The 12189-nt window shown below is 40.2% G+C and overlaps 1 protein-coding gene across 1 annotated transcript; it reads left to right on the top strand.

The window, feature by feature from the left end:
* The first annotated feature begins 3090 nt into the window (after positions 1-3090).
* GSPT2 (G1 to S phase transition 2) lies at positions 3091-5572 on the top strand. The gene is made up of 2 exons (XM_033104148.1): positions 3091-3190; positions 3297-5572. Exon 2 carries the CDS (start codon positions 3308-3310, stop codon positions 5189-5191), a length of 1884 nt encoding a protein of 627 aa, XP_032960039.1. The 5' UTR covers positions 3091-3190; positions 3297-3307; the 3' UTR covers positions 5192-5572.
* Positions 5573-12189: the final 6617 nt, after the last annotated feature.

Here is a 12189-nt window from a genome sequence, read left to right as displayed (position 1 = left end):
GCTGTCAAATTTCTAATTATTAGAGGCAACCAACTGAATGGGAGAAGATTTTTGCAAGTGCCTCTGATAAGGGGCTAATATCCAAAATATACAAGGAACTCATGAAACTCAACAACAAAAAAACAAACAACCCAATTGAAAAATGGGCAGAGGACCTGAAGAGACATTTCTCCAAAGAGGACATACAAATGGCAAAGACATATGAAAAAATGCTCAACATCACTAATCACCACAGAAGTGCAAATAAAAACCACAATGAGATATCACCTCATCCCAGTCAGAATGGCTGTCATCAACAAGAGAAGCAGTAACAAGTGCTGGAGAGGCTGTGGAGAAAAGGGAACCCTCATCCACTGTTGGTGGGAATGCAGACTGGTGCAGCCGCTGTGGAAGGCAGTGTGGAGGTTCCTCAAAAAATTACGAATAGAATTACCATATGACCCAGCAATCCCTCTCCTGAGTATCTACCCAAAAAATCTGAAAACATTTATACATAAAGACACGTGTGCTCCAATGTTCATTGCAGCTTTGTTTACAGTGGCCAAGATGTGGAAACAACCAAAATGTCCTTCAATAGATGAATGGATAAAGAAGTTGTGGCATATATACACAATGGAATATTATACGGCGGTAAGAAAAGATGATATAGGAACATTTGTGACAACATGGATGGATCTTGAGAGTATAACGCTAAGCAAAACAAGTCAGACAGAAAAAGCAGAGAACCATATGATTTCACTGATATGTGGTATATAAACCAAAAACAACGAAAGAACAAGACAAACAAATGGGAAACAAGAACTCATAGACACAGACAATAGTTTAGTGGTTACCAGAGGGTAAGGGGGGTGGGGGGTGGGAGATGAGGGTAAGGGGGATCAAATATTTGGTGATGGAAGGAGAACTGACTCCAGGTGGTGAACACACAATGGGATTTATAGGTGATGTAATACAGAATTGTACACCTGAAATCTATGTAATTTTACTAACAATTGTCACCCCAATAAATTAAAAAAAAAAAAGCTAAAAATGAAAATTTCTAATTATTGATTTCGGTGGTGGATACAAGCATGTTTCCCTTCTACGACAATAAGCTATAATTTTGTTTTATGTGGTTTTCTGTATTTGGTCTATTTTTACAATAAAAATATTTTAAAGCGGAAAATTACTAAATTAAACAGTGGCTCGATATTACCTACGTTTTTTTTAAGGCTTTTGGTGAAGAGAATTCTCTCATATACTGAATGAACTCTTTCAAAGTTCTAGGCTGATAAACTGGATACAATCACTCCATCACACAAACCAAAAAAGTTTTGTCCAAGGTTAGTCTCTATGTACACAGCTTGGTCAATGTTTCTCTTTGTTGGGTGGACCTGCTTTTCCCTGAGCTCCAAGGAGGATGGCTTGTGAGGACATCCACTCACTATTTCTCATTTTTCCTCTAATTTCTAAAAGTGAAGCATCCTCTGTTCTTTAACAGAGTAGTCATGCTAATCTTCTCGTGGTCAATGCAATTGGCCCAGACAAAGGAAACTTCCCAGGTCTTTCCTGCTTCCTTGCTATTACTAACCTTATGTAAATACAACTGCCTAAACCTAGACAAGTTCCCCAGAGACATTTTAGTAAACCTATCCTAGGTTTACAGAATGCCCAAGAAAGGCTCCAGCACATTTGTGGAGTATTGTCCGAAGATCTCCATTCAACCTCTCACTTCTTCCTAGTCATTGTGAATAGGTGAGCACATTCTCTTTATGCGACAACAAATAATTAAGCCATTACCTGAGGCAAAAAGAATGAAGGGATTTGGTATCTAATGGCTTGGGAACAGCACAGAGCTAGTAAAATAGTGCCAGCCCCAGAATGAAGCCATCAAGGATCCAAGTATGTTAGATATAGGACATTTTTTTTCTATCCCTAAAGTCTGGGGAACACAATTCTTAAGTCATAAATCAGTTACTAATTTTTATAATATTTTGACTTGGATTTATTTAGTATCCAACTCTATGAGTTCATCTTGTACTAGGAAATTGTATTTTCCCAGTATCCTTTTTCTTTTTCTATTTCAGTTTGACCTACATTAAGATAATTTACAAACTAGCTCTTCCAGGCTTTGGCCCAAGTGTTACAAACTCTTTCTGAGACTGAGATTCTATTGGTTAAGGTCTTAGGTATTTTGTCCATTTCAGTGCTCTTAATTGGTTTAATTAGGCTGACACCCATAGCCCCATGCCATTGCCATTAACTGAGGAAGGTTCCAACATGACACTGATTGTTTCTTAGAGCACACACATTACCAGCAGCGACTGGGGTTCCAGGCCCCTAGAATGAGTCAGGAAAGCCTGTGGACCTAGGGTGTACTCTGAGGAGGTGCTGGAGAGTAGGGCAGGTACTCCCAGAATACAGCTGGTCAGAAGAATAAAAGTGATCTGAATCCAGTGCTTGTCTATGTGATGCCATTGTCCAGGCACCAGCACAAATGCTGTAGGTTGGGCAGCTTCACTGGGACAAGGTTCTCCTTGGGAATTCCTTCCATGCAGGCAGCCAGAGTGCTGAACATGAAAAGATGTTACAACCCTATTCTTACACCGTAGAAGCCATCAGCAAAAGTTATAGGCTTATGGGGGTTCACTGAAAAAGGGAAAATCAAAAAGACCTCTGGGTTTCAAATTAATGAGTGATCCAAAGTTGTATTTCCTAGGGTCAGTTACATCTTCATGTATTTCATGAAGATGAAATAATCTTCATGATGTATTTCTTCCTTTGGTTGTTGGGTTTCTAGGTAGTTAACCCATATCTTGACTCTATTTGTTCAGTGGGATTTTTCATTTTTACTTGAATCTCTGAGCAGAATTGTAAGTCAGGTGTGCCTGTCTAGGCTTCATCTTTAAATTGTGGTAAAACTGCTGTCCCAGATCGTGTGAACAAAATAACTGCAAATTTTCATTTTGAAAATTGTACTTTTAGACTTAGCCCAAGACTGAGAACTAAGGAGGCCGGGTGTACGGAAGGCAGTGAGGGGTCAATCCACCCCCGGCGCTGGGTCGGCTGTGGAGGAGTCGGAAGTGGTTGGGGTTTGGGGGAGGAGATCCGCTCACACACAAGAGGAGAGGCTTGAGCCGCCATATCTGCTGCCGCCGCCGCAGCTGCGAATGCAGTGTCGGGACTTAGCTGCCTCTGAGCTGCCGCTAAGGTTCGTGTCGCTACCCCTAGGCCCTGCGCGCTTGCTGCCTTCCCCCTGTCGGCAGAGCCCGCTCTTACTCTCCTGCTGACCCCGCTCCCTCCCCGCCACCCATCAGGTCCTCAGACCATGGATACAGGCAGCAGCAGCAGCGACTCGGCGCCCGACTGCTGGGACCAGGTGGACATGGAAGCCCTGGGTTCAGACCCAAGCGGGGAACGAGCCTTCTCGGCGGGTGCCGAGGCCCAGCGTGAGCACCTCAGCTCGGCGTTCAGCCGTCAGCTCAACGTCAACGCCAAACCCTTCGTGCCTAATGTACATGCCGCGGAGTTTGTGCCGTCCTTCCTGCGGGGCCGGGCCCAGCCGCAGACCCCCGGGGCCGACACCACCAGCATCGAGGAAACCTGCGCCAGCGCGGGGGACCCTCAAGGTAAAAGGCTGGGACGGGGGGCACCTGTGGAACATTCCAAAGAGGAACAGATAGTGTTGCATAAAGGTTCCAATTCAGCCGTTAACATGGAACTTTCAGAACCTGTTGTAGAAAACGGAGAGGTGGAGATGGTCCTAGAGGAGTCGTGGGAGCACAATAAAGAAGTAAGTGAAGCTGAGCCAGGGGGTAGTTCCTTAGGAGATTCAGGGCCTCCAGAAGAAAGTGGCCAGGAAATGATGGAGAAAGAGGTAATGAGAAAATCTAAGTCTGTGGCCGTACCCTCAGGTGCTTCTAAGAAAGAACACGTAAATGTGGTATTCATTGGGCACGTAGATGCTGGCAAGTCAACCATTGGAGGACAGATAATGTTTTTGACAGGAATGGTTGACAAAAGAACACTTGAGAAATATGAAAGAGAAGCTAAAGAAAAAAACAGAGAAACTTGGTATTTGTCCTGGGCCTTAGATACAAATCAGGAAGAACGAGACAAGGGTAAAACAGTAGAAGTGGGTCGTGCCTACTTTGAAACAGAAAAGAAACATTTCACAATTTTAGATGCCCCTGGCCACAAGAGTTTTGTCCCAAATATGATTGGTGGTGCTTCTCAAGCTGATTTGGCTGTACTGGTCATTTCTGCCAGAAAAGGAGAGTTTGAAACTGGCTTTGAAAAAGGTGGACAGACAAGAGAACACGCAATGTTGGCAAAAACAGCAGGGGTAAAATATTTAATAGTGCTTATTAATAAAATGGATGATCCCACAGTAAATTGGAGCAGCGAGAGATATGAAGAATGTAAAGAAAAACTGATGCCCTTTTTGAAAAGAGTCGGCTTCAGTCCCAAAAAGGACATTCACTTTATGCCCTGCTCAGGGCTGACCGGGGCAAATATTAAAGAGCAGTCAGATTTCTGCCCTTGGTACACTGGGTTACCATTTATTCCGTATTTGGATAATATGCCAAACTTCAACAGATCAATTGATGGACCAATTAGACTGCCAATTGTGGATAAGTACAAGGATATGGGCATTGTGGTCCTGGGAAAGCTGGAATCAGGATCCATTTTTAAAGGCCAGCAGCTTGTGATGATGCCAAACAAGCACAATGTGGAAGTTCTTGGAATACTTTCTGATGATGCTGAGACTGATTATGTAGCCCCAGGTGAAAACCTTAAAATCAGACTAAAGGGAATTGAAGAAGAAGAGATTCTTCCAGGATTCATACTTTGTGACCCTACTAATCTTTGCCATTCTGGACGCACATTTGATGTTCAGATAGTGATTATTGAGCACAAGTCCATCATCTGCCCAGGTTATAATGCAGTGCTGCACATTCATACTTGTATTGAGGAAGTTGAAATAACAGCCTTAATCTCCTTGATTGACAAAAAATCCGGAGAAAAAAGTAAGACCCGGCCCCGCTTCGTGAAACAAGATCAAGTGTGCATTGCCCGTTTAAGGACAGCAGGAACTATCTGCCTTGAGACATTCAAAGATTTTCCTCAGATGGGTCGTTTTATTTTAAGAGATGAGGGTAAGACCATTGCAATTGGAAAAGTTCTGAAGCTGGTCCCAGAGAAGGACTAAGCAGTTTTCTTGATACCCTGCACAATACTGTGAGAATTGACTACAAAAGTTCACCACCTTCTCCTATTTACTGGCCATAGACAGACTTTTCTCCATATTTTGCAAAGAGAAATTTCACAGCAAAAATCCGTGTTTTGTCAGCTTTCTCATGTTGAGATCTTAGTTATGCCACTAATGAACTTACCCACAAATTTCCTCTTCCTATACCATTCTGCTTCCTTGGACAGAATCAGTAATAGCTTTGTAAGTGATGTGTATGTAATTGTCTGTAACAATGAAAAATTAATATATTTTTTAATTTTTCATTTCCCTTATATTTAGACAACCCTTATTCACACAGACCAGAGTGTGTCAGTGTGTGTGTAAATGTTAAAAAGACAACTAACGTGAATAAAATGTTCCATTTGAAACTCTTGTCAGTATTTGAAATTCTTTTGAATACTTTGAAAATTTGTGTATAATACTTTTCAATTAGCTTTTTTACTTTCTGAAGTAAATGAATACATTTTATTGAGCTTTTAAAAACACCACTCTGTTTTAAATCAGGCATTTACAAACAATGCACATGTTTGTATTAAGGAAAAAATTTAATTTTGAAAACAATTTAGTTTAGGGCTCTCTCCAATGATCTTTGTTTTCTGTGTCCAAGTCAATAAAGGAACTCTTCTGCTTCCCCACTTAACATACCCCTTTGTTTTGTTGACCATAAGACTTGGGATGTGGGACACAACACAATAAGGGGCATGACTGCTGAGGAGATAAATGCTTGCAATAGGGCTGCAAGTCATTCACTGAAAAGTAAGGGTTAGTGAGGGTCCTGGGCTGGGAAACGAGACCATTCCACCCCTCTTCAGTGCTTGTGGGTTACTAGGAAAGATGGAAGGTCATTTTGACAATCAGATCACAACCCACATTTTGGGTCAGAGATAATGGACTTGTCTCTAAACAGCATATTGAAAACACCAACTGTGTATCCTGAGATACTTTTATTGCCAGGAGAGTGGCCTTACAACCTGCATAACTATCAACAGCTGCAAGAACTTTTAGTCTTGGTAAGTGGGTAGTGGCCCAATGGAAACACCTGTTCAATGGTGGGCAAAGCCAATTCCTCACACTCATGGGCTGGTTGAACAGGGGTAGAGACTGTTGCCAGAACGTCTGCAGGCAAAGGCAGTGTCCTCTTCTCCATGGTCCCTTTGCCCATGTAACTCCATGATGTCTAACCTATCTTAGATAGCCACTGGTCTTGTCAGAGCATCAGTAGCATGATTCTGTGAATCATCCATCATACATATGTAGGGTACCCACGTGGAAAATGAGGAGTTTTCTTTGGTCATATGTCAGCTAACCTAATCCATAGAGATGTGCCTTATATTGTCTTGGACCCAGTCCTTTAATAATTAGAATGTCAGTGGCAAGAGTTTCATCTTTCTTTTAGTGTTCCTTCTCTTGCCTCTGTGCTCTAAACTTGGTACAAAATACAGGCCAATCCAGTGTTTGCTAAAAGTTTTGCCCTGAAGCCACTTTTTAAAACATGTATTTCTGATGCTACATCAGTGTCATTGTTTGGCAATTTTAGTAATTTACCAATGGGATTATTGTGGATATCTTCCACTAATGGGCCAAAGCCACAAGTCAGGACTGAATTCTTTTTTTCTCCATCCAATTTGGATAATTTCCCATAAAAAAACTGGCTCCAAAATGTCTTTTTCATTAGCCAGTTGTATAGCAATTTCTCTACCAGGAGCTCTGCCTAAACTGTATTTAAAATTTTTCAGAGCAGGACATAAATCTTTGTAAATAGATTTTAGAAATCAATTCTTTTCAGTGAGAAGCAGATTATTCAGGTGGTAGGAGATGCCACATTGGTTCTTTAGAAAAGTAGATATAAACTCATGGTAGCATTTTTTCTAACTTCCTGAGTACCTTCCTTTATAGTTCTTAATGTGTGGTAGTGTTCTCCAAATACTGCAAATAGGGATCATTCACAAGCACAGTACTAGTTTCCTCAGGGCATACAAAGTAGTGTCCCTTCAGAGGTCCCCTATTTCCTCCAATTCAGAACAATTTAACTGAACTATCATTCATCCCAAATTCCTGGCAACCAAGATAACATACTAGACTCTCCTGGCTGCATGCTGTAAAATACATTATGAATTTCCTACTTCAAGCTTTCTTAATACAGTTAAGTGTTTACCCATTGGCGCTTGGCAACTTGTCTCCCAAGGTTCTTTTATTTCTCTGGTCATTATGGGAGAAATCTGAGGAGATTTAGGGAAAGGGGCCAACTTGTTCTGTACTTCAGCGAAGACCCAAGAAGGAAAGAAAAGGAAAGTTTGCTCTGGGTAGAAGCTAGCAGACCTCCACATTGCTCACTCTGAGTATCTTTCTCTGGTACACAGTACAAATGGCCAGTGCTTTTAACATCCACTATGGTTAATGTTCCTGTCTTCCAAAGACAAATCCTTTCTCAAAATAGACCCTCCCTTCATAATATCATAATTCTGGTTTACTACAATGCAAGAACCTTCTGTTTTAAAAGTACTTGCAAATATTTTGTAGTACAAATACTCAACTCATTTTAGTTAAAATTAACTGTTTAATAGCAGGGAGATGATTAGTTACCATTTATTTCATGGCCATTAAAGAAGAAACTATCCAACAACCACAGAAATTCTGCCAAAACCTGAGCATTTGAACATGTTCACATTGATCCAGTGCCTGTTTTATGTTCAGTATGGTTCTTTCTATATTTTCTGTTAAGACTATTGGCATATTTCCATTTGTCCTAGTTTTCAGTTGCAATATTTACTCATGGTTGGCCACTGGGGGGAAGAAAAGTTTGACCCAAGGTTCCTTACCAGGGACACCACTAAGTCCATGGAGTGGGGTGAGAGGACTTACCTTAGAATTCTGGAGAGGCGTTTTTCAAAACCCCCTGTGTGTGTGTTTGTTAATGTTCACCAGATCATAAAAATCAATAAGGGAAAGGGGGCGGAAAAAGAGAGACAACCTACTGTGTGAACTTGCCATGGATGAGGAAAAAATGCTTTGTTTACATACAAGAGGGCTTACAATTTTACACTATAGCCTGTAGAATATTGACTATTGACTTCCCTCACAGGTCTATCCTGAATTCAACAATGCCAGATTGTTTGAGAAGAAATTTGTCTGAATTCTAGGGGGATTCTCTTTGCCTTCACTTATCCTTTAAAAAATTGTATAGGTTTTGTTGTTGTTGTTTTTAAGTCAGTGGATGAAAGTTTCGGGGTCTAAGAATCAGACATCAATCAAAAGAGGTTTACAAAGCCCCTTATTTTCTACTCGGATTAACATCAAACAATCAGAATTTATATACATGTATAATTTCAGACATTTCTCAGCTTTCTAGTGAAGATTATTCTCTGATAGTTGAACTTCTCCAAAAGTACAAGCAGAGAATATTGAGACCTGCCCCCAGTTTTAGCATGAGAAAACACAAAAATGTTGTCCAAGGTTAGGCTGCTGTACATAATCATGTCACTGTATCTTTTTCTTGTTAACATTTTTTATTAGTTTCAGGAGTACAAAACAATGTAATAGTTAGACATTTATCATTTATATCCCTCACACAGTGATAACCCCCTTTCCCCATCTCCTGTACCCCTCTGACGTCGCATACAGCTATTACATTTCCACTACCTCTATTCCTAATGCTGTACTCCACTTCTTGTAACTACATATACATATAAACTTGTAGTTGACATTCATTATTGTTCAGCTTCAGCTTCAGCTGTACAGTGCAGTGATCAGGCGTCTACATCATGTCTGAGGTGATCTCCTTAATGAGACACTTGTCACTGTATCTTGCACTTGATAACTGTATCCAATATGTATCCATTTATTGCTCTTCTTTCACATTTAGGACAAGGCTTCTTCTAGTCTCTAATAGACACTTAATTATCTCCTCTTGAGACTGCTTTTATTAGCACTACCATGGTTTATCAGTGACTTTGGCTACACCAATAAATTTACAGAAGAAAAAGACATTGTCACATGGCAAATGACGAACCAAAGACCCCAATGGCTTCTGCAGGTTGAGCAGACAGTCCCCGGATTAAAGGTTGATGTTTGATTTCTACCTTTGTATTTCTTTTTGCACCCTGCTTTAATTGATGCTTAATAACATATATTTAGCTTTCTAAACTGCACCAGCTTTTTTTTTTTTTTTGCCAATTTGGTAGGGGATAAATGAATAGGTGAAATAAAATATGTTGATACACATCTAAAGGCTTAGCTCCTGAGTGATGCTAATGACAGAAAGCACCATTCCCACCAATGTTTTTCAATACATGCTAAACCAAAAAGAACTCTGGTCTGAAAGAGTAGATGAGCTGCAAGCATACATTTCATACAGTTAAGAAGGGAACACAGAGGGTTTAAAGGGCAGAAAATACAGCTAAGGAGGCCCTAACCTTAATGGATGGGTGATTCAGGATGGATGAGAGGTGGCTTCACAAGATCCTGGTGGTGAGTAAAACGTTACAATGACCAAAAGTTAATATAATTCAAGAAGAACTGTTTGCCTCTATGCATGGCACAGTATTCAAGACATGGAGGGAAGTTGAGGGCATGAGAAAGGTCATACTGTTTTCATAGCGGAATCTGAGTGGTCCTGCATGTGGCTAGGGGACGAATGCACATTACACTCATCTATAAGACAAAGATCAGAACTGCTGGCAGTACTAGCAGCATGGCAGCCAACTCTGAGGATGGTGACATTGCCAGCTTCACAGACCCCCCCAGGTATGGGTGTGAAGCTCCACACTATCTACCGATGCCTAAGTTAGTGGGATCCCAGATAACACATATGACTGAGTGTGCAGCTAATAACAGCTACAATGAAGGGAAGTTCTGCTCTTGGCTACCCTAGTGTCCCAACCTCTGCTAGAAGATCCCATCATCAGAGAAGTGGCCAGAATCAAAATATGTCCCCTTCCTGACATGGAATATGTCTAGCATTGTGCTGAGCAAATAGTGGACCTATTGTTCTTCCCCTGTTTATGTTTCAGATAGTGATCTTGGTAAGCCAAAGAAAGACTATAACCCATGACAGAGGAGTAAAGTAATGCACTGTAAAACTACTAATCAGAACCCTAAACAAGCCATCTCATCCCTCCTCTCTGAGTCTCTGGTCCCGCATGCATAACGTGGAGATAATGCCAGTTACCTCGTTTATAGGATTGTTGTGAGGACTGAACATGGTAGCAGGTTCAAATGTGCCTTGAATCAGTATGTGGCTCAATCCTTGTGAGTTTACTCCCTTTAGTGCATATTCAGTTTTTGCCCTTGACTGTGTTTTTGACCCTAAAAGATCTGCTACTTCTCACTGGTTATTTTGATTGGTGACCCAACAGCGTTTCCTACCAATTTTCTATGGTAAGAGAAACTGAGCATTTTAAAAAATATGTATGTCTGGTTTGGTGGGGAGGGGTGGACCTCAGGATTTCTCTAATGCAATTATGGCTATTCCATTGCCCTTTGTCAGATGATGGGTTTTCCAGCTTCCTCTATGCCTGAAGGGGCCATGTGGCCCAGTTCTTCCCAATGAGGTGTACAGGAAATGTGTTACGGACTTCTGCTATAGAAAAGGCTGTTTCTTAATAAGAATAGATGTGAGAGAAGAGGATGATGGTACTTGGAATATGCTAGAGATGGCTGGAGCTGTTGCAGCCATGTTGAGACAAGCATGTGGTCATAGAGTCAACCTGCTGAAAATTGTTGAGCGGGAGGATGGGAGCTGTGGTATTCTTGTGGCATCTTTGAGCACCTGAACCAGTGCAAGTACTTCCAGACTTCTTATCACAGTAAAAAAAAAAAAAAAGTAAGGCCCTGTTTGTTTATACTATTGTCTCTAAACATTAGCTGCATAATAAACTCATTTGAAAGTAGCTTTTAGAAATACAAATGTCCCAGCTACATATCCAAAAATTCTGATTAATTAGCATATACTGTGGCTTTGGCCATTAAAAAAAAACCTTTCTGTTATAGTGTCAGACAAATGGCAAAATGTAATATTATAAAGAGCCCATGTAGATCTCACACAGCTTCAACAATTAAGAACTCTTTGTCAATCTTATTTCTTCTATACTCCCACCTACTTCTCTTCACCCACAGATTATTTGGAAGCTAGTACTAAACATCATATCACTTAATAAAAGATTATTTCCGTTTGTATCTCTAAAAGGCATAGACACTTTACAAATGTAAGTGCAATAACATTATCACATGTAAAAAATAATTACAATTCCTAAATATCTTCAAATATTATTCCCAGTTTTAATTTTCCAATTTTGTCATAATTTTTTTGAACTTGATTTTCAACTCAAGATCCAGTTTACACTCATGCATTATAATTTGTTAATATGCTTATTAAGTCTCTTTGAAAATTGAGATGTTCCTACTCCATTCAATATTAGTAGAGATCAGGGACTGTACTGCATTCATCTCTCCATCCACAGTGGCTATCAGAGGGGCTAGAACAAAGTAGGTACTTATTAAATGTGTTGAATGAAGTAGTAAAGTATAGTAGTATCGTATTTTGTTGATTTCTTTTAAAAATATATTATTGTGCCTGTCCCTACCTCAAATGTTTCATTCTCTGAAGGCATGGAGTGGGTATGATTCATACATTGTGCAACAAACATTTATTTGGAGTGTACTATGTGACCCACAGTATAGATAGGATAGAAAAATCTGTGCCCCTGTAAAGTGTGTATTTCAGTGGGGAGAGATATATTAAAGAAAATAAGAATTAAATATGAGCAGAGGAATACTGAGTGCTGAGAAGGAAATTAAAGCAGTATAACAATGAGTATGACAGAGATTTTAGCTGTGGTTAGACATGTCTGTACCTTTTAAGAAGCCTGAATTAAATGAAAGATCGATTGTAAAAGATGACATTTTTGAACATTTATTGAATAAATGAGTGCTTATGATTGCCAAGAGAATCTTATAAC

Source organism: Rhinolophus ferrumequinum, chromosome X, assembly GCF_004115265.2.
Source record: "Rhinolophus ferrumequinum isolate MPI-CBG mRhiFer1 chromosome X, mRhiFer1_v1.p, whole genome shotgun sequence".
Taxonomy (NCBI): Eukaryota; Metazoa; Chordata; class Mammalia; order Chiroptera; family Rhinolophidae; genus Rhinolophus; species Rhinolophus ferrumequinum.
The sequence above is the reverse complement of the archived record's forward strand: the minus strand, read 5'-3'. Positions and strand labels throughout refer to the sequence as shown.

Bases quoted from the DNA above. Each gene is read 5' to 3' on its own strand.
- GSPT2 (XM_033104148.1), top strand. From the start codon at position 3,308: ATGGATACAGGCAGCAGCAGCAGCGACTCGGCGCCCGACTGCTGGGAC.